Raw genomic sequence first — 25,916 nt, forward strand, 5'->3', positions numbered from 1 at the left:
GGGCATAACTAGCCTCAAGAAATAAAACCTGACTTGACAGAATAATCATATAAATGTATTTTAAGAGATTTCTTTGTTCTGTAACAACCAAGAGGGAGGTTGTTAAACTATGATAATATACAACCCTCAAATCTCAATGACTCCATCCAGGTTTATTTCTCATTCGTGCAACATGTCCAACATGGGTTGGCAGGGGTCTGTGCTTACTTTGATCTGCCAGGGAGCCAGGATGACAGAGGCCACATGCTAACTCATGATTCCATAATCACTGAAGTAGGAAAAAGGAAGTTTGCAGTTGAGCACCACCAATTAAATGCTTCCACTTGGAAGTGACTTGTGTCACTTCCACTCACATTTTATGGGCTGAAGCAAGTCACTGACCAAGTTTAACTTCAGTGGGGCAGGAAATTGCAATCTTAACAGGGGTCCAGAAGGAGGAAAACCAGAATATTTGTGAATAGTTCTAATTATTACCATTCTGCCTATTTCCTGTGACTGACACATAGGATTTTAAGAATACAATGTACTTTGGTGACATTCGAGAATTTAGCATTGAGTGTTTCAACTACATGTAAGTGACCCTGAAGGTCTAGGACAAGCTCTAACATCGTATGAGGGAACAATTCAGCCAATGACTTAGCTTTGTGATTCTCTACTTGTTACAGTCACTGTAATTCGGGGAAGGTGATTAAAACTGTATCTCTTATAAGCATACTTGGTTGTCCTTTATGAAAACTTTTATTGTTTTAGGAACTAAAAAAGTCTTTGTCTTCCTCTGAAGTGTTGGTATGTTTCCAGTTGTAAATCAGTTAGAATCTGTTGATTTTGCACAGAATCAGGTCACAAACTTTGAATTAACCCCAAGAGCTAATATGTTTTCGTATTTGCCTTTAAACTTGTTTTCTCCTTTGTAATTAATTTTAAAATAATGGCATTATATTTGTCCTTGTTATAAACGACCCCAGGCCTTTTGGTGAAAGAGATTGGGAATGAATTTTTTTTGAAAACAAAACAAAACTAAACAAAACCCCATCACTTTGTTTAGAAACAATACTTTTCCTGGAATTAGTACGGTTGGTAGAGTCCTATGTATGTAAATAAAGCACCAGCAACAGGGGAAATCCATTTGTTGATAATACAAAGGACAAAACATAAGTATATTATGATTCTCAGAGCTAGCTCTTACTAGTGGGAAGGACATCTTGCTTCCCACATGTTTTCCATCTGCCAAAAATTCTGCTACAGGTATATACAACCTATTTATTTTATTATTAGAGATTAGACTTGAAGATAATATTTCTTGTAGGAGTAACATTATGACTTAAACTTATATTAAAAACTATGTGATGATCTTGAAGAGGGGACCTCCTAGTGGTAGAGAGGGAATTGCTATAGATGAGAGGATATCCAGAAGATTAAACTTTCAAGGTAATATCTTATTTATTGAAGATGTGATGTGGACGCAAGAATGATAAAGGATTCATGTCTATAATGTTTTGGATTTTGTGTATTTCTTAAGAGTTTTTTTAAGTGGATGATTACCTTCAGAGTCTCTCCTAAGACTCATTTTTCCAACAAGTAAGCTCTTAAAACAAGGAAATTAAGGAGGAGGGAAGGGATGGAAAAGATCATGGAAAAGACTGAGTCCTTTAATGACAGATTTCTCAGAATTGAGGGGGCTGAGAGCAAGAAAGGACTTTAGGGGCCCACAAGTGGAAGGCCTTCTTTTTAGAAGAATTAATCTGTTTGAGATCATGTAGCCAGTGGAGCTGGTGGAGGACACAGGAGTAAGAATCTCAAATCCAGAACACCCGACTTCCGTCTGTGCTCAGCATTACACAACTTCTTTGAGTTTCCTTTTTGTTTAGTCACTGGTAGCATCAAATTTCATTTTTGTGACAAAAGATCATCTGTGAGTTAGAAGTACACCTCAAAATGATATTTATTGGCAAACTGGAGGACGTATCTTAAACCAGGATGCTAATGGACAGTGATTCAGATAACCACCATGGCCAAAAAGAAAAAGTCACTGAAGAAATAAATGCAATTGGTTACCTAGAAGAAGCAAAGCAATGTAGGAAGAGGAGCATCATATCAGGAAGTACAACAGGAATGCCACTTAAAAGGACTGTGTCCTTTCCACTGACAAGAATGTAACTAAAGCTCATTGTCCAGGTGCAGAGTCTGAAGGGTGAAAGAAGCAGAGAGCTTTCAGAGGCTTAATAGAATAGGCACAAAAGTTGAAGAGAAAAAATGAGACGCAAAGAGGAAATTAGAATCTCACCTAGGGAAGCAAAAATTGTTGATAGCTGAATAATAATATTATATCATATGGGAGAATGTTATATGGGGAAACTTAGATTTTCTTCAGTTTGTAGATGCCTGTCTGTAGATAGAATATGAAAATGTCTTTGGCATCAAAAAGGACTTAGACTTGAGAGAGAAAAAAATCTTAACACTTTAGACATTAGAATGGTCTCCAAAAAGGGCCAGCTGCTTTTCCTGTTCTGGAGATAACTATAAAGGAATAAATTCTTCATATCTTGCTGATTTAGATGCAGTCCAGCCCAATCTAAGAATTACTTCTGGTCTACAAATGTAACAAGGAACCATGTTTCTGGTAAGAGCTAACCCTAACTGACTTGATCCTCAACATCCTAATTGCAGATTCTAGGAAACCTAGACTCAAAACTGGGGAAGGATAACTCCCTGGGATCACTTGGGCCAAGTGCTGTACCTACGGTACCTTGCAAGAACACTTGAGTCCCTCGGGTTATCAGCCGTCATTGGCAGAGAACTCACTTTAATATAAAAGGAAGCACTTATCTAGCTTAGTATTCCAAGAAACTTAAGAACAGCTGCAACTTGGCTGGGAATCTTGTTTATCTTTTTAATTGTGTATATATGCCCAGAGGCTCTCCAATGGCTCTAAATATAAAGAATAAATAGTGTGGAGGAATTCAGTAATTAAGAGTCTCCTGTTGTTTCCTGTGTGGTAATTTTCACAGAGACCACCATGATAATTTACTCACTTGAGGCCGAGACAGAAAGGAAGTGCCAGGAAAAAAGTCAGAAGGAATTAGCAATTTAGGAGGCACATTTCATAATCAGACCTGCATATGTTGGGTTTTGAGCAAACTCAAGGCTACCTTGAGTATAGGGATGGAAAAATCACTTCTTCAGAATGAATTTCTTTATAAAATTGATTCTGCCTTTTTTTTAAGATTTTATTTATTTATTTGACAGAGAGAGAGACAGCAAGAGAGGGAACACAAGCAGGGGGAGTGGGAGAGGGAGAAGCAGGCTCCCCGCGGAGCAGGGAGCCCCATGCGGGGCTTGATCCCAGGACCCTGGGATCATGACCTGAGCCGAAGGCAGACGCTTAATGACTGAGCCACCCAGGTGCCCCTTGATTCTGCCTTTTAAATGAGTCTTGTTTCTAACCTCACAATGATTTCTTAGTGGTACCTCCATTTGATGTGGCTCTGTTCACTGAGAAGTGTTTAGATCGGTGCATTCAAATTTGGAATGTGCAGATGAATCATTCTGTTAAGATGCAGCTTCTGATTCAGTAGGTCTACAGAGGGGCCTGAGATTCTGCATTTCTAACAAGGGCCTTGGAAATGCTGATGCTGCTGGTAGTCTGGTAATGATGCTTTGAGTAGCAAGGCTTTAGATAACTTCTAAACTCATCTGGCAGTTGCTATTTTAGATTTTACAAGACACTCTCTGAAAAAATTAAATTAAATTAGATTAAATTAAGCCCAGGCAACAGGAAGCTAGGATGATTTTCAATGCTAAATGGTTATGTCTCTTCAGGGCAAGAAGGGAGCTTTTGCAAGTTGAGACCTCAAGAGCAAGCTGGCAGACAAAGCAGTGCCAGGCAAGCCTCTAGCCTGTGGAGGAAGTAGGGATCAGCCCAAATCACCATGCCCAAGGGGTTATGGCAAACTCAGGGCTAATCAAGGCCATTTTTCATAACAAAGAGTTAGTCTGGTTGACAGGGTCCAGCAATAACCATAATTGAGCCAAGAGGCAGTGATTTTGTTCCAAAGGTGTCAATCTCTATCAAAACTGGATTCGTGTGTGTTGGGATGGGAAGAGACAAAGTCCAGGCTTGAGATGGTAGCTGGGCCCGGTCAAACAGGCTGAGGCCTTGTAAGCAGCATAACTACCACAGAGAAGAACTATACCAGGGCAGAAATCCGGTTAATCAGAATGAATGGACATGCACGTTGAGAGTTAGGAAGAAAGTTGGGTGGGATCAGGGGCTCATCCAAGAGACACCTGATGCTGGGATTAGGGCAGCAAAGCTAATTTCATGCCTCTGAACCTCAGCTGTTAATGCACTATCACACCTATTCCCAGTGACCTCAGGAATTGGGTAAGATTTAGCCTTCAGACAAGAAGTCTTCAATACTTGGAGCTAAGCGGTGCTTTGAGAAAGGAAGGTGTGAAGCTGCCTACTGGATGCTAGGCACTAAGCAAGGTGCTTAGTACATACTGCTTATGTATGATTAAAGATTTTTTTCTCTGGGAAGATAGGATAATGTGTTGTAATCCTTTGAAGAGTTACTAGTCAAGTGGGAGAGGCAAACATTGGCATAAATAATTACAAATTCTCAAAGCCACCTAGATGAAAGGGGAAGCTTAAATGCAGAGCTGTCTGTGGCCTTCATACACTTGACTAAAGGCTATGCATTCAAATGATTAGCAAGAATAATTGTTAAATAGTATCAGGACGAGGAGGACTATTGCCATTAAAGAAAGTTTTGCTTTAGACTTGGAGGTTGGAGGGTGGCGATACCCTTGTAAAAAATGCAAACATTAACCTCAAGATTATGACTAAAGTCCAAGAAAAATACTGTTCCTTCTCATACGAAATATGAAATCACCTTCTCCTCTGTGAGAACAACCAAACTGGTGAGGAGCTATTTTGGATGATCTCTGCCCCCATCACTTAACCACATTTGGCTTCTTATTGCCTTTTAAATTGCCTTGTCAAATCTCACTGGAGAAGCAGACCTATTTATTCTCTTTATTCAGGGGTTTACAGAAACTGTCTTGCAAAATATAACTTAAATATATTGGGAAGATAGGTAAATAAAAGTCCAAATAACTATAAAAGATGACTCTTAAATTAAGCACGGTAGTGAAAGCATCAGTAAGTATTGGGTTGAACCTGGTTGTCATGCTGTGTGAAGTCAGCAGGGTCCAGATGGCTCTTGTGATGATCGCTGTAGTCATACATCTAGAAAATCCATGAAGCTGATTTCTATCATGAGAAGGCCGTTTACCTGTCAAAATAACCCCATCCTTCAATTATACCAGAGAGGGAATTCTTTCCATCTACTTTTGGCCACATTGCATTCTCAGGGCATAGATTCAGGCCAGAAACCCTAAGCTAACAATATTTTATGGGGCATTTGATGGCCAAACACTCAAATACTTCCCTCACTGGTATCTGAAATTTCACTTGTGATATCTGCCTTCATTTAGTTGGTTCGTGTTGTGCAACATTGCTGTCCTGAAATTCTTACTTTCTCCTAAGCACTGTTTGCAATTAGAGCAGGCTAATGTTGATGCCTCACGCAATTAACAATTTTCTGAATGCTAGGCATGCCTTAGATTAGATACCTGAGTCAAAAGGGAAAAATATGACACATGATTTTCTTTCTTAGAAGAGGAAGCTTCTAGGGGTGCCTGGGTGGCTCAGTCGGTTAAGCGTCAGACTTAGGCTCAGGTCATGATCTCGGGGTCCTGGGATTGAGCCCTGTGACAGAATCCTCGATGAGCAAGGAGTCTGCTTGTCCCTCTGCCCCTGCCCCTGCTCATGCTCTCTCTCACTCTCCCTCCCTCAAATAAATGACATACACACAAAAAAGAGGAAACTCTAAGAATGTTATTTGTTTTATATTATTCAGGGTTCTATAGAGAATCAGAACCAATATATATATATATAGAGAGAGAGAGAGAGAACCTGTATAATATATATGTATAATATGCAATATATATTATATATTTTAAGAGATATGTATCTCATGAGCTATTTATTTTAAGGAATTGGCTCAAGCAGTTGTGGGGTCTGGCAAGTCAAAAATCTGTAGGACAAGCTGTTAGGGAGAAAACTCAGGTAAGAGTCATTGTTTCCGTCTTGAGTCTGAAATCAGCACGGCAGACCAGTCAGGCTGGTGACTCAGGCACGGTTTCTATGTTGCAGTCTTAAGACTGAATTCCTTCTTCTTTGGGAAACCTATGTTTGCTTGTAAGGCTTTCCAAATGGATGAGACCCACCCACATGGTGGAGAGTATTCTACTTTACTCAAATTTTACCAGTTTAGATGTTAATCACATCTGAAAAATATCTTCTGCCCAGCAACATCTAGGCTGGTGTTTGGCCAAATAATCAGGCATGATAGCTTAGTCAAGTTGACACATAAAATTAACCATCATAGTTGTATTCGTATAGAACACTGAACTAAACTTTACTTCTAAAAACTAAAACCATCTAAATACTTCTCAATTTTTTTATCAATCATTGCTTGGTCTAGCCCTGGATTTTACCTCCAGGCTTGACTAGATCACACATTTCTAACTCACCCTAAGCAGCCTGGGGAAGCTAGATTACACCTCTAGTCCTGTGCCACTGGTCTGGAGCTAGGAACTTTCACCACCTCCCCCAGGCATGGAAGGAAGAACTGATCACCGCACCTCTTTGTACATTTTTGTGAAGTATCTATTAGCTCCTCTCTGTCTTTGGGTTCATTCATCTATTTTTAGTAAAATTCCATTAGCTCACACTTTACACATGAACTGTTATAAACTCTTTATAACATTAACTCATTAATCCTTATAACCCATGAGGCTGCTACTATGATCTACATTTTTTTTTTCATGAATTTAAGTAACTGGTTTAAAATCACAGGGTCAGTTGATGGCCCTTAACCATTCTCTTAATTATTAAGCAATCTGTATATTAAGAAAAAGGTTTTGTGGGGAGCCTGGGTGACTCAGTCCGTTGGGCATCTGCCTTTGGCTTAGGTCATGATCCCAGGGTCCTGGGATCGAGCCCCATGTTGGGCTCCCTGCTGAGCTTCTCCCTCTCCCTGTCTCTCTCCCTCCTTGTGCTCTCTCTCCCGTCAAATAAATAAAACCTTAAAAAAAAAAAAAAAGAAAGAGGTTTTGTTACCTCCAGCCATGGTTTGAAAGAAGCCAGAGATTAAAAGTATCTACCACCTCTGTTTATCATTATCATGAATATTAAGAAATGTTTACTAGATTATTGTAGATATCTTTAAAACAAATGCAGGTTAGGGGAACTTGGGTGGCTTAGTCAGTTGAGTGTCCAACTCTGGGTTTTGGCTCAGGTCATGATCCCAGGCTGCTGGGATCGAGCCCCAAGTCAGGCTCTGTGCTCAGCGGGGAGTCTGTATGAGATTCTCCCTCTCCCCTTACCCCTACTCACGCTCTCTCTCACGTAAATAATCTTTAAAAATAAAAAATAAAACAAATGCAGTTTAATTGCCTCTTCTCCCTTGAATCAGTTCAGTTTAAAAATAGCTACACTACACTTGGGATACTTTCTGCCTGATTCTTGTAACCCTAAAATTTTTTTATGAGTTACTCTCATAGATTTTTCAAAAATCCTATCCACGTAGTATAACCACAGAGACTTAGTGACTTTGGAGAGAATGACCATGGATTTCAGTCAATACTGTCCCTGTTGCATACAGACATGACTAGAGAATTAAGCCCAGTGATTGTTCTACATACACATAAGAAGCATCTACATCATGGCTGTGGGTTTTTTTGGTTACAAGAATGTGATCCTGCAAGTCATCACCATTATAAATAAAGTCAGGCTACGATAGAACATTTCATCTAAAGGTAAGTTATCATGGTGGAAGGCAACTATGATATGCCATGTTGTGGAATCAGATTCTTGATTTTAAAAATATGCTTACAATCAAATTGAATCAGCTTAGCAGAAAAATAATTATAAAGATTGAAAATTCCCCGTTCCTCCAAGGCTTTTTTTTTTTTTTTTTGGCTTGTTAGTAAACTGATGTCGAAGAGACACTTTCTCCCCTGAAGGAGACTGCTGTCTCAACTGATAAATCATATAAGCTCCAGTGAATGTATGTCATCACCCTCAGGAATGACAGGTCTATCTTTGTCACTCTTGTGGGATTTGAGCATTGATGCTGTAAGAGAACTTGACTAATAACCTTCACCTGGACCTTCCAAACTCTGCACGTAACGCCTTGGTAAAGGCTAATATTTTCACAGGTTGACAGGGTTGGGAGAAGAGGGTCACTGAGCACTTTGACACTTTTAAGTCAGTTTATAGTAACTTGATGAAAAACGTTGGGTTTTGCTGTACTTGGCAATCACTGGGACAAATGACAAGAAAATGAATATATGTGACCCTCAGAGTGCATTTGGCTTCATTCTCTCAGATATGTGCATACGAGGGCCGTTTATACAAGGTCTGGTTTGACCAAAAGGACACATCATTGATGTTCTCTGAGTTTCGATGGAATGCCTTTCACTTTATATTGGGTTTTTAATTCTAAAGCTAGTTAGCCCCTTACGGGTGTATTGTATCAGTGAGGTAGATTCATTAGGGCAGTGAGTAGGAAGAAGCAATCTATTCCCCTTATTCTGTGTGAAATTTAAGACAAAGCTAAATTTTACTGAAGACAGATCCATACTCAGAGGAAAGGACAATTCTTAAAAGCCCACTGTATTTATATCCAAATGTTTGAAAATAGATCTATTTAGATTCTATCCAGGTGTATGGTTTCGGGTCTTTCTGGTGTGCTCAATTCTTCTCCTGCTCCCAATGTCATTTTGGTTTAAAAAATACACTACCTTTACATCCTATGACCAAAAGCCTTGGAACACCATGAAAATGGCAATTAAACGTTGTATTTCATGCATCCAACAAATGCCGATTTCAAGAGACTACACAAACAGGATTCTTTTGAGTTGTTTTATTGATGACAGAAACAAGTGCATAAAGATTTGATGAGGAATCTGCAAACAATAAAGAATGTGTCTATTGCCGGCAAAATACAATTATTCCAGGTCCTTTAGACACTACAAATATAGAGTTCTTTCACAACAGAAGGTTCATCTGTGACAAAGCCATTTTAGGAGGTTTAATTGTGCTTCTACAAAACCTTCAAAGAGTGAGGTAGTTTCCTTTACCCACGTTGTTCTCCACATTTCCACTACACTTTCAATGATCTTGAATCCTTTCACATAACCTGTAAACAACTTTTCCAGAAGGCCAAGACTTATTTACAAAGTGTTTCTACTTGATTTTTCCTAAAGAGAATTTCAAGAATTACTACACAACTAGAGAAATTTGAGAGACTCAATGGCTGGGCTTTTTCATTGCAATTAGATTTAGATGCAAGAGAACACATTCTAAAAATTCCATAGTTAAGCTGATATTCTCCGGTTTCTGTCTGTAAACTCTGATTTAAAAACTGCTTCCCCAAACTACTTATTTTCTCTCAGCCACCATTACCAAGTAAGTGCAAATTCTTCACAACAGTGGGTTAGGCTCTGTTTATTAGCTACTTGAGTCCACTACAGAACCATCATTCATTCTCAGAAGTCACCAGGGAAACATCTGCAGAATTTATAGATACTTACAGATTAGCTAGCTTATTTCTAAGACCTCATTCAAAATCTACTTATAGCCATACACTTGAGAGAATTCCTGCACTCTTCAAAAACTTATCAATGAAGTAAAAATTGAGGCAGATATTTGCATTCCCGCACTAACCCTGAGGATGACTTTAATGACCACTGTGAAATCAACTTGGGGAAACTGCAGCATGATTTTAGTTTAAGACTAAATGTCAATATTCAACTAATTTCCAAATCAGTTAACCTTCACCAAGGAAAAGGGGATGGTGGTAAATTGTTTTTCTAAGGGGGGATGGGGTGGGGCAAAAGTCACAATCTACTCTTCATCACTTATTTTTTCAGCCTCAAGAAGCTTCACAAATCTTAAATGGTTGAAGAAATGACACAATAGACCTTACAGACTATTGCAATTATAAAATAAAGTCTTACCTAAATTCGTAGTAAAGTGTTTTCCATGTAACAAGACTATCAGATTATTACCTCAAGATCAAAGCTGAATTCTAATGTCTGATGAACTGACCACTCTATTTAGCCCCTTCCTAATTGGCACTATTTGTGTTTGGTACCTATGTTGAAAGCTAATGGTGCCTATGGCTGGCAGAATAAGGAAAAGACTTCTCTGGACAATACAGAAGCAAATTTGATTTTTTCCCTCTATTCCTTCCTCTACCTTCAGTTGTTCTTCTTCTGACATCTCTAATTAAAAGTTTCTTTCCCCATAATTTAATAATGGGCAACAAGAAACCTAGCCATTGTGAAGTGGGTGTGCAGAGAAATCTGTCAATGAAACTGTATTTCAATTCATTCTCATACCACCGCGTATCGTCAATTCTTACCATCCCAGCAGTGGATTCTGTAAGTTGGACATTATGCAACTCAAGTTTCAGACCTTATTAGTAGGGTCTACAGTGCTATGAAAAATATAGCTCCAGACAGAATACAATTACTTAAGACTTCAGTCACTGTATGCAGCAGGTTTTAAAGACTGCTTCATTTCTAATACCGAATTTCATGCCTTTACCATTCACTAAAGCAAATATATTTACTTATATCTGATCCCAGGGAATTATTTACCCACAAATGCTATTATATCCTGTTGACTTTTTTTTATCAAGCCCCCCAAATTAATATCTGAGAAGTCTTGTCATAGAGTATGTATGTTGAAGAGAAAAATCACTTTCTTCTACCTTTGAATTATTTAAAATGTGTTTTGGCAATGATGAATACGATAATCTCATTGCAATACTTTAAATGGCCTTTCTTTCAAAACCTCAAACCATGAAAAATCATTGTTATATGTCTTCCATCTGATTTTTCTGAGTAGCTGGATCCATCATTTTCAAGCTAACACTCTAAACAGTTTGATTTATTATATTTTCCAGAAAAATGTACCCTAAGAACATTTTATTTCAATAATACCTGACTTTGAGTTTAAGATCAGCAAGGATGCTGTAATTTAAGGTGATCTTTTGTTAGATGAACCATGACAAGTTAACATTGCTCCAAAGGATGTAGTTAACAAGTACACTAGGTAGGTTGGCAGTAAGCGGTAAACCAAGAGGGAATTCACACCATGTAGACAGTGGCTGAATAACCTCTAAATGCTAACCCCACTGAGTAGTTTTGCACTAGACGGAAGGAATGAAAAAAGGGACAAATTTCCTTTAAAAAATGAGATGACAATATTCATTGTGACTTTTTGATAAGAGATGTGTTCTCGCTGTCAGATCTCATCATCTAATTACATTAAATATTTCCCTTTTTATCTAAAAATTTGCTTACATAGTAGAGTATCAACTCCATGAATATAATGTCTATGTACTATTTATTTTCTAAAACTAACTTCCTAATCCCTACTGCTAGTTATGTTAGATACAAATTTGTGGGTACTCAACATTTATCAAATTAAATGACAAAGGGAACTATAATCTTTATGACCTTTGTCATAGGTAATGCTTATCAAAAAGCTGGTACTCTTTGTCTCCCTTGGGGGGAGACATCTGGAAAAGAGGTGAACAAATCCTACTTGTGGTAAAACAAAGTGACAGGTGTTATAAAGTGTCCACTAAAACTATTTGTGAGCATTACTATTTATAACCTAAGTTTCTGCATATCCACATAAGAAATCCACATCACAAAGAATTCTTGGATCACATTTAGCATCAGAACATGAAATAGGGAATCCTTACAATGGTTCTCTAACCCCAAGCCCTTTGCTTTTAGTCCATCTGATGAAAACTGATTGCCCTAAATATTTTAGAAAAGATAAAGTGAACAAGTGTTGTCATTTTCTGCTTAAAATATATTTTCCCAATCATTATGATAAACTGAACATACACTTTTTTAAACAGGAACTTTTTTAAAGAAAAAGAATACAGTGACTGAGCTCTGAGTGGGAAAGGGGAGAATAAGTAAACTTACTGGCAGCTGATTTTATAGCACAATGTCCCTAAAGTAGAGGGAGCTGATTCTACCACCTTAGTAAAAAGGCTCCTACAATTCTTTTGACCAAGATATACTCATTAATTGCCTCAAGCTTTTAAGACTGCTGATGCGAGGAAAGCAAGACCCCTTGTTTAGGTACAATTACATCAAGCAATAAACTGGATATGATGAAGAATTTTAACCTATGGCGTCTAACGTAGGCTTCCCCTAACTCCAGGAGGGCTGACCCTGCATGTCATGTAGGTGGTGTTACGCTGTGCTTTCTTGCTGCTACCGTCGGTGACCTTTTTTTTTTTCCTTATGGTAATATTTTGAGAAAAGAATAGAGAGTATTTACCAAGTAGAAAAAAAAAACCATGATTCCCTAACAATTTTTCTCTTCCCTTATTTCTCTTTCCCTTTCACTCTTCCTTTGTACTTTTGAAAGCAAAGGTAAAAACAGGTATTAGTGTATTCATTCCTGCCAGTTGCAGGTCCTAGAGAATATGCTGTACACTCCTGCAGCTGATGCTTCTTTTGGGACATCATGAATGGAATCCTTAATAAATGACTGTAACCGAGAAAATTTCTAATAGCCAATATCTTTAGGAAATGCCCAAGTTTTGTTTATGTCTGAACACTTGATTTTAAAAATCCTGGTTTCTACCCATGTGTTTAGGAAAAAGCTGACAAACTTGGTCTGAAATGTAAAAACTGAAAAAAAAAGTGGGAGGAAGAGAACATGCAAAATAAGTTAATCATTATCATTCTAAGTGCCACCAGTTCTGTTTATATTCATGCACATGTGAATTGTTGAATCTCATTTGATCAACCCAATTAAACATTAAATAATTGCAGCCAATTATGCAAATATCAGCAACAATATTAATTTGTTGATCCTTTTGAGCAGATTAGCCTCACATGTTCCTAATGCTAGACTATCTTACGCCATAAATGATCAATTAGTGTTAGGATAACTAAGTCTTGAAGAATGGATAATTGCCTAGTTATAATGTGTCACTCTTGCTGTATTAATCCACTGCAATTAAACAAATAGTGCACAAGGAAAAAAGATGTGCAGATGTTCCTTTTAAATCTATTTAACAAGTTAGTGTCAAGGTCAATTTTCTGTCTTATTACTTAAAAGAGAATGGCAGACTGTGTTCTCTGTTTTAGGAGACCTCCAGTTTTTTAAAATGTATATCCTTAGTTTTCACTCCATCTGGTAGAAAGGGCTTAAAATGCTCTTAAGATTTGATCAAAGAAATCATAGAGACATAATGTCAAGACATATTGTTCTCTAACTTCTACAACGGACATGTGTTGCCATACTAAATTTAGAGATGCAAAGTATAAAATGTATTTATGGCAAACAAATGATTTCCGTTTCTCATAGAAATGTGAGTCTAGTTATTAAGTGCTACTTGACAGATTGGAATTACCTTTAAGTCTTTTCTAGACTACTATATTAAAAACGAGGTCACGGGATTTAGCCAAGGCAAATGCACACCCTTAGAATACTACTTGGTGAATGTGTGTAGAGGACAGTTAAAGTACTTGAGGCCTGAAAAGAACAGACTCTTCCAAGACTTCAGATCACCAATTAAAAGCCCCCTAAGAGATATTTTTACTATTCCTTTTCATCTTATACTTCCCTAATTTTCATTTTACCATCCCTATCTAAAAGGACCCTATGGTCAAAAGTCTTGGAAAAGAATCAAAGCCCCATTTGCTATGTGCTGCTAAATGCCTTAAGGAAATTTTTCTAACACATCAAACTTTTAGAAATTTTTTTCCTTGCTCTGAAAAGAGAATGAAATATGATCAGCAAGATGAAAGTTATTAGAACTGAGGGAAACCAAAATATAATGTCTGAGAGTTGACCTTCCAAGGGTAAATGTTTTCTAGCAAGATCTGACTTTCCCCTAGATAAACCAGGATTCAATTTTAACTCACAGCTCCTAAATGAGGAAAATAACATCTAGAATTGCTCTCCCTGTATCCTAACCACGTGATCATCCAATCCACATTCAAAAGAAATGAACACCTACAAAAGCAAAGTATACCCCTTTGCTTTCTACCAAAAAGCTAGATATGAGGATTTATTTTGTATTTAACACTTAACAAATGTCATTTCCATTTGGTTGGTATGATATCACGACCTCACTAGAGCCGTTATTTCAATTCCAAGACGGTCTTTAAATACAAAATAATCCCTCCAACAAGCTATGCCTTTGAGTATCTCTAATGACTTAGCAGTCCCTGGAAAATTAAGACAATATGAGGTACATGTGCACAATGTCAGAATCAACCACAAATTCTAATAAAGAGGTTTCATAATATAGAAACAAAGGTGGTACACTTCTATAGAAGCTAAATGATCGATCATTCATTATTTAATGAGTATCTCTTATGTGCCAGGCAGGGGGCTACAAAGATGTCTAAGGCACAAGACCTTCAGTCTTGTATTAGGGCCTGACAAACAGCCAAATACAATACACTGCAGAAAGGACAATGGTGGAAATGTGCACAGGTCTTGCTGATGCACAAGGAGAACTTGGAGCAGGCTGTGACAACAACAGGAAGAAGGGGAGAGATTTACCTTAAGATGGACATGGGGGGGGCTGCAAAAAAAAAAGTGAAGGGAAGAAAACCAGTTTTTGAAAGGCTTAATTATAAAAAAACAAACAAAATCCAACTATTTTCTGAAGATGAAGGTACATCACAGGAAATGTTACCTATGAAATTTACCCAGATCAGTTTTCAAACACAAACTCATTTGGTTGAGGAGACTATAACTTAAGCTAAGGAATAAACAAACACTTCTGTATCTGAGTAAAGTATTAAGGGAGGCACTAAGATTATTGAGGAAAATTCTATGCTATATGGCTTACATGATCATCTTTCCAAGAGAAGGTAAAGTAAGCTTCTACTACCAAGTTTACAAAATAGCACTTGATTGCAATTCATTTTCTCTGGCATGAAGAAACAATCACCCCAGTAACACTGATAATACAAACTACATTATGCACAACTAAAAACAGGTAGCCAAAGAAATCTATCATAATTCAACCGCAACGGTCTGTCTCAACAGCACACAGGTGATATCCTGTATTTTCCATTCAGGACACTATGATTGTCCAGTCGCTCTCTTCTTTTCCATACTACAACAAAAAAAGCAAGAAAACATATTTAAGTGCAAAACCTAACAGTGGAGGAATCTTTTCTAAACTCAGTAATACAACCAACATTGTACAAAAGGTATGCTCCTGTTTTGAACATTAAAAGCATATTCACATTAAAAATATGATTAGAGAGAAAGAATCAAATACCTGGAAAGAACCACAAATTTCATAATTATGGTTGAGCTCAAATTTATGGCTGGTATAGTCTTGAAGTAATGCCTTTTTATTGCCATTCTATATTTAGCATCTGCTGTCCAAATAAAGTAACTGAGTTAAATTTAATTATTGTCATCTTTACTCTAAAGAAGTGATGTTCAAAGTGTATCCCCCAGACCAGGAGCATCAGCATCACTAGGCAACTTGTTTCAAATGCAAATTCTCAAGCCCTAGCTCAGACTTCACTGAATCAGGAAAGCCTGGGGATGGGTCCAGGCAACCATGCATCAACCAACACTTCTGGGTGATTGTGACGCTAAGGTTGAGAGTCACTGCTCTAAAAGCCCCCTTCTCAGGAGTGTTTTGTGTTTGTGGACAAAAATATTAAATGGACAAGCCCTGTGGCTCTGAACAGCAGTTCTGTTCTCTAAAGTTGTTCTGTGATGTTAGCATCCCAATTTTTCTTATTCTTTCAAAAGTTATGGAACTATATCATAATCAGAATTTATTTGCATCAAGTGATTCGCTTTTACAAAGCAGAATTTCCATACTTAAAACTGAATTAAATGAAATAAAGATATTCCAGATGTCAGAAGTAGAAAGCTAGTTTTGATTCATTCATTCATTCATTTAACAAACATCTCTGTGTGTAAATGAGCTCTCACTCTTTGAGCAAGTACTGCATGTTAAGGCCATGGTGCCAAGTGCTTTACAGACTCATTACTAAATTTATCCTCACGGTAACCCCAGATAGTGGGTGCCATTATCAATCTTATTTTATGGATGAGAAAACTGTATTAGGGACATTAAAAAACTTACTCAATTAGTAAATGGTAGAGCCCAGACTCTAGCCAAAGGTCTCTCTCACACCAAATTACATGTTCTTTGCTATCTGAAATTCCTGCCACGTGTTCACATAGCCATGTGTGTGGAGACAGACTTGGAACATATCTCCTCTACCACCCAGAGCAGCATGCCATTATGTCTGCCACTATGTGCTTGCCTAAATCACTCAGATGATGTCCCCTTTTCACATGAACTGGCCTTTCAGTGCTAATAGAACTTCAGTTGAAATTCATATAAAACATAAGAGTTCTGAATTGGAAAGAACTTTAATGATCATCTAAAATGTAGGAGATTCAGGGCGCCTGGCTCAGTCAGTAGAGCATGTGACTCTTGATCTCGGGGTCATAAGCCCCATGTTGGTTGTAGAGATAACTTGAAAGTGAAACCTTTAAAAATAAATAAATAAAATGCAGGGGATGAGTCAAATAGTGGGGCTCTGGATTTTTACTCCAGAACAATTCCACTTTGATTGGTTGTCTATATTGGGATTCCAGGAAAGATTTCTTTTGTAGAAAGTTCTGCTCCTTCAAAATCAAGTGTGGGGTGCCTGGGTGGCTCAGTCAGTTAAGTATCTGACTCTTGATTTCGGCTCAGGTCATGATCTCAGGGTTGTGGGATTGAGCCCCGTGTCAGGCTCTGTGTTCAGTGCGGGAGTCTGTGTTTCCCTCTCCCTCCGCTCCTCTCCCACTCACACTCAACACTCTTCTCTCTCTCTTTCTCTCTCACAAATAAATAAAAATAAAATCTTTAAAAAAAAAAATCAAGGGGCACCTGGGTGGCTCAGTCGGTTAAGCGTCTGCCTTTGGCTCAGGTCATGATCCCGGGGTCCTGGGATCGAGCCCTTCATCGGGCTCCCTGTTCATTGGGAGGCCTGCTTCTCCCTCTCCCTCTGCCTGCCATTTCAACCGCTTGTGCTCTCTCTTTCTCTCAAATGAATAAAATCTTAAAAAAAAAATTTTTTTAAAAGCAAGTGTGAAGAGCAATGAACTTTGTAAGCCAAGCTTCTCATTTTACATATAAGGACATTAAGGCTCTAGAAAACTCTTAAATCATAAGCCCAGGGCTCTTGCCTCTGTTTGATGCCATTTCTCCTATGTTACACTGTCCGTGTGCTGTGTTCCTCTTAAAGAGCTTTAAAGACCTGAGAGAGCAGAATCTATCAAAATTGGTAAAAAATACTGGAAGCCAAGAAGGGGTCTACTTACAACCTTCAGGTTTATAGAAAAAGGAGAATGAAGGAAGCCCAATGACTATAAGTGACTTGCTGAATCCATATCAGAAAGAGTTATCTAAAGAGTGTGGCTTCCCACTACAACTACAGTTGTTGATTCATGATGAATGCTGGATAAAACATTCCCAAATTCTGCTTGATTTATGTATGGTGCCGACATGACTTAAGCTAAGATCAAAATACGTGTTTTATTTCTTGTGCCTGGATTCCCATTAATACATTAGACACTTACGCCATTAATAATTGAGTGTCATCACACTGACATTTTAGCAGATCTACATTATTGTGATTCACACCCACCATAATTTCATCTTGAATCTCATCAGTTAAAGTAAATTTGCTTCCAATTAGTTGTTTTAGTTTTATAAACAGTCAAAAATCAATTTTGATTACAATGACAGTCATAGGCCATCTAAGAACCTGCATAATATATATTAAGATTTACCCCTCACATCCTGTAATTTATGCTTTTATGTAAAATTATAGCATTCTGAGATGCATCCAAGAGATGTGATAATACAGGTCGTTTATAATACCTACACCTAGGCAGTTAGCAATCAAACTTTTCATTTGGATGATAGGTAATTCGATTTAATTTTTCAAAGCAAAATAATTCAAAAGCAGAGATGACAGATTTTAGTAGAAATAGAAATTTTAGTAGAAAAAGAAATTATCTTCTTTCCTCAGGAGCAGGTGTCCAGAGGAGGGGAAAGAACAATGTCTGCCTGGGTGAGGCTGTCCTTATCCCATCGTCAGGGTGATTACAAAACCACAGCAGCAGGCCCACACCTTCAGCCTTTGGCAGGTGCACTCTAAGTCACATTGACTTGATGTTGTTCGCTGGAATCAAAGACGAAGTTAAAGCAACATGGCAGATCAGACTGAGCCCGTGGTGTGATACTCTGAGCCTAACAGTGTGATGTGCAGAAATTTCACCTTTCATGAATTCCAGGAAGAACGCTATACCAAAACACGAATAATGACAAGTTCATTACTTCCCATTCAATGCACATATGGCAAATAATTTTACATGGCCTTTGCTAAAATGCCTTTTACCTTCAGTAGAAAGATCTTAGCAACATAAAGGGCAATCTACGTGTCATGCACTTACTCTCTATGATGCCAGTAAAAATATAATCAGTGCTGTCCACCAGGTAACAATTTGTTATTCTTGTTCTAAATCCTATTCAATGGCCTGCAAAGCTCTGTAATCCTGTAACGTGGAGAAGTGTGTATTAGGGAACAAGGAGGGGCTGGGAAGCTGGTCAAGGGACTGTGTCATCAAGGCAATCTGGCAATGTTCACTTAGTATGCACACAAAGAGAAGGATAACTCAGGACATCAGCAGGGGAAAGTGGTGGGGCTCTTTAACTTATGTAACTAAAAACCATCAAGTGGTTCCACTGAAAACAAGAAAAATGCAAGACCACTAATGGTCATTTATTCTCACAAAGCTGTAGCCGCTAGTGGGGAAAACAGATTTTTGAAAGAAATTACATCTGGTAGCCTGCAATCAATACAGATCCTGCTCCTAGCTCACTGGGATTTCCTTGCCCTAACCTACTTAAGACCTCTCAAGTCTCTGCAATCACTACTTCCCACTTTCTAAAACCTCAACAGCAGCACTGCTATTTACACAAACATACTGTCCTGGTATCTGAGACCTGGATTCCAGCTTTTATCTGATCCTGATAGCAGTCTTGGTGTGTGTATTTCACTTTTCTTTTTAAGTGAAAAATCAGGTCCTCTGAAAGTTTTCTTGCAAAGTAATTTGACGTTATTCAAGACCTTCCTCCCACCTCTCCTCAGAATGTGTTAATATATAAGAGCAACACGTTTCTGTTCTTCAGTATTTGTCTGGTATATCCCTCACTTATTCATTCCTTTTTCATTTATGCAAGAAACATCACTGAGTACGTACTATAGACCAGGCCCTGCACGGAATATTGGGGTTACGAGAAGGGAATAAACCAATCCTTACATTCAAATCACCTGGAACAAAGACAAGTGTGTGACTAATTAAATACAATTTAAAGGCCATATGTGATCATTCCAGGTGCTATGGACGCTGGAGGAAGAACTAGCATTTGAATGAATGAATAGGTGTTTGTACTGGGGGAAAGGGATGTTGTTCAAAACAGATTTTAAAGATTCCTCAAGGAGATGTGCCTTGAAGGACAACCAATAACTTTTCAAGTGGGCAAACCATACAAGGTTTACAAGGTACAGAAAGGCAGGAAGAAGCAGCAGAGAGCAGAGCATACTGGAGAACAGAGAAGACCCCAAATGGCAGGCACATAGGTGAGTATGATGGTGAGTAATCAGATTAGCAAAGAGGAATGGGAGAGAAAAGAAACATTGGCAATATGGCTAATGTTCTCCAAGTTTCAATTTGGTTAAGTAACATAGACGTGTTTTTGTTTGTTGCTTAAAAAAAGAAAAAGAGACTGTCATTTGAAATGCTCCCCTCCTAAGAGGTATTTGTAGGGCAATCTCAAACCCATGGAATTATATGGAAAATTAGCCAAACGGAATGAATGCTTAACCTCAGAGGTTCTTACTCAGATACAGAAATACACAAGTTAAATGAAAAGCAAATCTGTGGTTAAGAAGGAATTTCCCCCCCAGGTCACGGTGGCAAGAATCTTGAGGGTTTTTTGGTTGTTGTCTCTCTCCTCTTCTTCAATTTACCAGAGCACTTTGTAGGAAATATCCATGTTTCCATGTAATGTCAAAGAGATCAAACGTAAAACATGATGCAATCCTATGCTTTTCTCAACAATCGCCTAAGTTATTTTTCTTGGAGAGAAACAGACACCCGTAGCTTCGTTGACAGCACCAATTTGCCATCTTGTAAGAGAGTAATTTTGAAACTTTAGGTTCCATGCCCACAGGCATAAAATAATTGAAAAAGGATGTGGTCTTAGATTCTGAATGGATGGTCCTTTGTTACTTAACAATTTGGAGGAGGGTTGGTCCTTCTGGTTTGGGGTTTAATTCAGAATCATGTATCCTGTGACTATCCCTTTGTTTCCTTGTTCCTAGGGAGCTCTGAATGTATCATTAATTTTCAGTGTTACTACCATTATACTTGACTACCTAGGGTAAAAAGAGAAATTATTAATTTCTTCTTAGCTACAGGCACTCTAGAGACTATATACAGGTAAGAAAAAAATATTGTTTCTTCTCATTCTCTGCTTCATACATATCTTTTATTTTTAAACATATTCATGTGGTCTCACATTTAAGTTGAATATTTATTTTGTCTTTCTATAGCTTTGACATCTCTAATTTTTTTATCCCTTTTATCACTATCACCAGCACCTAGAAAAGCCTCTTGCATACTGTTTGTGCTCCACACATATTTATTGAATGAATTAGTCAAAAACATCCCTTGCAGTCCTAATCTTACTTTAAAAACGCTCTGAGAATTTTTGTACTGGCTTGCCACCTTGCCCCAAAAATACGTCTTTGGGCTTCTCTTTTATTTATACTTTAGGGTTCTGATGCATATATTTTGTCACTATCTCACTGGGAATGACACACATTTCTGCTTTTGCCTGTCTTAGCCAAAGCTTCATGATTATGTCCATCAAACACCTCTACTTAGATCTTTCTTCCAATTCAAATTTAATACAGTTTGATTTCTCCCCTCAGCCTACTTGACTTCTATTCCTTTTCTTCTAATCCTTTACAACCAAATCAAATTAAGTGTAAATTTTCTTATTTTATCTAATCTCTAAGAGGTGACTCTGAAATCTCGTTTTGTGTATTGACTTTCAATAGAATGAAACATTCTCTTCTCTCTTCTGTACAACTTGTTCCAGAAAATTTTCCAAAGTGATCTTTTCTTATCACCATAACGACATACCCCCTCCCCTTAAAAATCTTTCAACTTCTGTTTTGGATAAAGGCTTTCATAATCTAGCCAATTATATATTTTGTTCTATTTACACTTTTTATTTGACCAAAACACTAATAAGTTACTACTTTCATCAGATTTACTCAGCTAACTGTAAAAAAATTTAAGATGACTAAAACATCCCAATATTTTTCATTAAAGTTTTACTTAATGTATTCCAAATTGTTTCTATGTACAAAACAACTCAGTAAATTATATGTCTTCTAATATTAAGAAATTCCTTTATTTCATTTATGGAAGATTCCTTTATAGAAAACCTTCACTGAAGAGGGGAAGATCGATAGTTCATTGATTCAAAAACCACAATCATTCTTACCTTTTATTATTAATTTTGCATAAATGTTGCAGAGTAAGTCTTCCAAAAATACCATTTTTATCACTATCCTAGGACCTCAGTCACTCTGGAGGGGGCTGCTGCTTTGCCAACCAACTTTTTTAGCTTTTAAACCTGGCACTGTTGGCTATCACCCAAACTATCAGACTTTATTTCACATTTCAGTATGAATCTCAGCTTCCCCTGGCTATGTTCAGTGAGTGGTAATGATGATATCTGGGCTCAACAAAAACTTTCAACAACTTGTAAGGTGTTTGCAAATTATAGAACAGTCTCTTTTATATGACCCAGCATTCAATACCTGGTACTTGATATGTCTGCCTAGAAATATGCTTAACTGCGTGATGAGACACTACTGTAAACTGTTGCTCAGGAAAACATAAGCAGAACAAGGGTAACAGTATAAAAAAAAAAAAATAGGTATGCACAGTCTTTGACCCAACAGTTAATAATCTCAGGAACTTATCGTAAGGAAATAATCAAAGATTGCACTGTTCATAACAGTTAAAAAATTGCCAACAGCATAAATGTTCAATAATAATATCTCTTTAAAAGTTGTGGTGCTTCCATATAATGGAATTCAATTACATGGAATTAAGAAATTTATTGATATGAAAAAGCAAATGATTTACTAGGTGAAAAAAAAAGGTAACAAAATCATGTATGACCCTATTTTGTTAGAAAAAATTATCGAAAAGTATATAAACAGAAAATATTGAAAGTTGAGACATCAAAAATTAATGATGGTTATATTTCAGCATTGAAATCACAGGTAACAGTTTTCTTCTGTGCTTTATTCTATAAATCTAATTTGTTAACCCCAAATGGCAGTGCTTACTACTCTCTTCTCTCCGTTGAAATATGATTTGGCTGTAAGTTCTGATTGAAATAAGATGACATTTTCAAAGAAAGAAGCCCTTACCTGAATATCAGTCAATTTGTCCAAGATCCGACTTGCAAGCTTCGGACCATTCTCCATAGTTGGGATGTGTATAGTCTACGAAAGAAAACCACATGCAGTATAATTTGAGGATATCCATGTAGATGGTGACAGTAAGTAAGACACTCAGCAATTCTGGTGTATCAAGGCAATTCGATGGAGATAAGGAATGGCACTATGATAACCTGATTATGTACACCAGCTCCTTATGCCAAAGACTCTTTTCTATTCTGAATTTGAATAAAAACAAACTAGCCAATGACAGGTTGTTTCTTGTCTACCAACTGATTTGAGGGCACAACTGGTTTACATGTCAGTCTTTAGGCTGATGTGAGGAACCAAACAGAAGCTATGGGAACCAAAAAGAGTGGCGAGACATAAAGAATCTTACCCCTTTCAGGATTCGGAGAATCTACAGGATGAATGATTGGCCTCTGTACCTAATCCTTCTGGCAAGGAATGAGAACTCAAAAACATTTTGCCACAAATTAAAGCAAGTCATTGCAGGAACATAAATTAAAGCAAGTCTATGCCTTCATAAAAGGGGCAACTAAACCTATGTCTGTTCAAAGTCAGACCTGCGGGGGCTACAACCTCCACAATGCTGGATAGCGTGGTTACATTGGGTGCTGAGAGATTTCATGCCCCTAATTTACATTTGAGTCATGCCCATTCCTGCCTCACTGGCTTGCAGGCTTTTGGTAGTCTGATTTTAGCAGATACAGCCCATGCTGTCACTTTTCTTCTTACACTCTTTGTGATAACAGGATAATTAGATGTACCTGTTAGCTCTGAATACCCTGTGAAACAAGACTATTAAAAATGCATTGGACTTTATCAACTTATTTCTAGAGGTGAAATAATTGGACTTAAAAAAATCTGACCTAATGGCAACTTTAGTTAATTAAAAAAGTGGACCAATAATGCACTTACCTAGATATTACCATAATAAAATGTGAAACAGTTGCTTTGTAATCAGTATAAATATTGATACATAATAATTTAGTTCTTCTCCTTTGAAATGATAAATCTCTAGATGGAATCATGTCAAAAGTCATTCCTTACAATCAAGTTTGAAAATTTCAAGCAATGAAGCAGCCACCATTAAAATCAGAAAAGGTTTACTGAGGAAAAATAATTATGTTAAATTTAAAAACCAATCAAATTTATATTTAATATGATTAATTTAAGCCAATTCACACTGTAAGAATTATACCCACATGACTTTAAGCTATGAAGTTAGACAATGATGTTAAGTATCAGAGCTTGGGGCGCCTGAGTGGCTCAGTCGGTTAAGCGTCTGCCTTTGGCTCGGGTCATGATCCTGGGGTCCCAGTTTCAAGCCCCACATTGCACTCCCTGATCAACAGGGAGTCTGCTTCTCCCTCTGTCCCTCACCCTGCTCGTGCTCTCTCTCTCTCTCTCTCTCTCTAATAAAATCTTTAAAAAAAAATTAATTAATTAATTAATTAAAAAAAAAACCCACAACCCCCCACCCCCCAAGGAATGGAAATACAGCACATATAAAATCAGATTAATTTACTGGAAGAAGAAAATTTCTTCCAACCAAATGACTGAATTTCTTTTGGAGGATTTTAGCAGGTGTATCAACTTTGCCAAATGAAAATTTTTTCATAAAATGGTCTAAGGAATAATAACAACAGCAGCAATAATAACAACAATAAATGTAGGAGTTGATCATTCAGATGAGTTTCCTATAGCTGTTTTACTGCCATTACTACTCCAGTAGGTTAGGAGTCCTTTTGGAAACCAGAAACTGAAACCTAACTACCTGTAGAACCTTTTAGTGAGCTAGTAGAAAGAAATAAGGGTGGAAAGTTATTGGCACATCTCCAGTCCCTAAACTGACATAAGGTAGATGTGATACTTGTCCGAGGACAAAGCTGATTCCCCCCCAAGATTGGAGCTTACACAAAATCACTGGAAAGATGAGAGTAAGTAATTTGGTAATACAGGTTCATTGGGACAAACTGCCAAGTTATATTTAAAAAAAAAAAAAAATCCTTTGCATCTTGGGTCCAACTAGCATTTCATATACACATTTAAAGAATTAAATTATAGGCAAATGCTTGGAAATGACAGGAGGTGAAGAAATAGTCTTACCTCACCCTTGTACAGTATATCAGAAACTGGGCAAACAACGCAGGCTGTACCAGAGCCAAACATCTCCCTCACCCGGTTCCCCTCAAGGGCTGTTGTCAAGTCATACATGGTGAGGTACCTCTCCGACACCTTAAATTCACCCTGTTTGGAATATAAAAAATAAAAATATTAATATTTTCAAGGGAAAGGCATGCAAAAAAAGAACCCCTGCAGTACTTACCTTCTTACTTTACATTCTGATTGAACTCAGGTAATGTGAGAATCATCCTCTGAGGGAAAGCTGAGGAGAGCACCACCATCTTATGGGTAAACACATGGAGGTGTTAAGCTACCTACTCGAGGTCACGGCATCTCTATTGCTTTATTTTATTTAATTTTTTTAGATTAACATATAAGGTATTATTTGTTTCAGGGGTACAGATCTGTGATTCATCAGTCTTACACAATTCACAGCACTCACCACAGTACTTACCCCCCGATGCTCATCACCCAGTCACCCCATTCCTCCTACCCCCTCCACTCCAGCAACCCTCAATTTGCTTCCTGAGATTAAGAGTTTCTTATGGTTTGTCTCCCTCTCTGGTTTCATCTTGTTTCATTTTTCCCTCCCTCCCCCATGATCCTGTCTTGTTTCTCAAATTCCTCATATGAGGTCATAGCATCTCTGAATGAGATGATCAGAGAATATAAGACGGTCACTGTAAAATACATGGTATATTATCAGACAGACCAGCTTTTTTAGCCTTTATTTATTGCCAAGTCTGAGGTCTCACAAGATAAGGCACCCCCAGTGCTAATTAAGGTATGCTCTATGTTAACAGTGTCTTGAACCCTATTTATCATAAAAGAATATATCAAATAATATTAATAATTATAGCTACCATTTATTAAGCACCCATTGCATGCAAAGTTCTCTCACTTTTAAGGTGGGTATTATCATCCCCATTTCACGGATGAGGAAATTAAGGTTCAAAGGGAGGCTGGGTGACATCCCTAAATCCACACAGCTAGTTAAATGGCAGAAACTGAACTTGAACTCAGGTCTGATCTGACTGGCTCCAAATTTCCTCCTCTACTAGGTCTTCCATGGA

General features: G+C 37.6%; 1 protein-coding gene across 3 annotated transcripts in view; it reads right to left on the reverse strand.

Moving 5' to 3' along the window:
* Positions 1 to 8,996: 8,996 nt before the first annotated feature.
* Positions 8,997 to 25,916, reverse strand: part of BCAT1 (branched chain amino acid transaminase 1) — a 106,731-nt gene continuing 89,811 nt past the window's right edge. For 2 of the 3 annotated variants that reach the window (XM_088025984.1, XM_028113285.2), the window contains exons 9-11: positions 24,826 to 24,966; positions 22,684 to 22,758; positions 8,997 to 15,251 (exon numbers count right to left, since the gene is read on the reverse strand). In XM_088025984.1, coding sequence (XP_087882110.1) covers positions 15,210 to 15,251; positions 22,684 to 22,758; positions 24,826 to 24,966 — 258 coding nt within the window. In that variant the 3' untranslated portion in view covers positions 8,997 to 15,209. The remainder of the gene's footprint in view (positions 15,252 to 22,683; positions 22,759 to 24,825; positions 24,967 to 25,916) is intronic. The other variant, XM_028113287.2, reaches the window with a different exon arrangement.

This window comes from Eumetopias jubatus, unplaced genomic scaffold (assembly GCF_037043125.1).
Source record: "Eumetopias jubatus isolate StellerSeaLion01/CBP00866 unplaced genomic scaffold, mEumJub1_p1.0 scaffold_8, whole genome shotgun sequence".
NCBI classification, from domain to species: domain Eukaryota; kingdom Metazoa; phylum Chordata; class Mammalia; order Carnivora; family Otariidae; genus Eumetopias; species Eumetopias jubatus.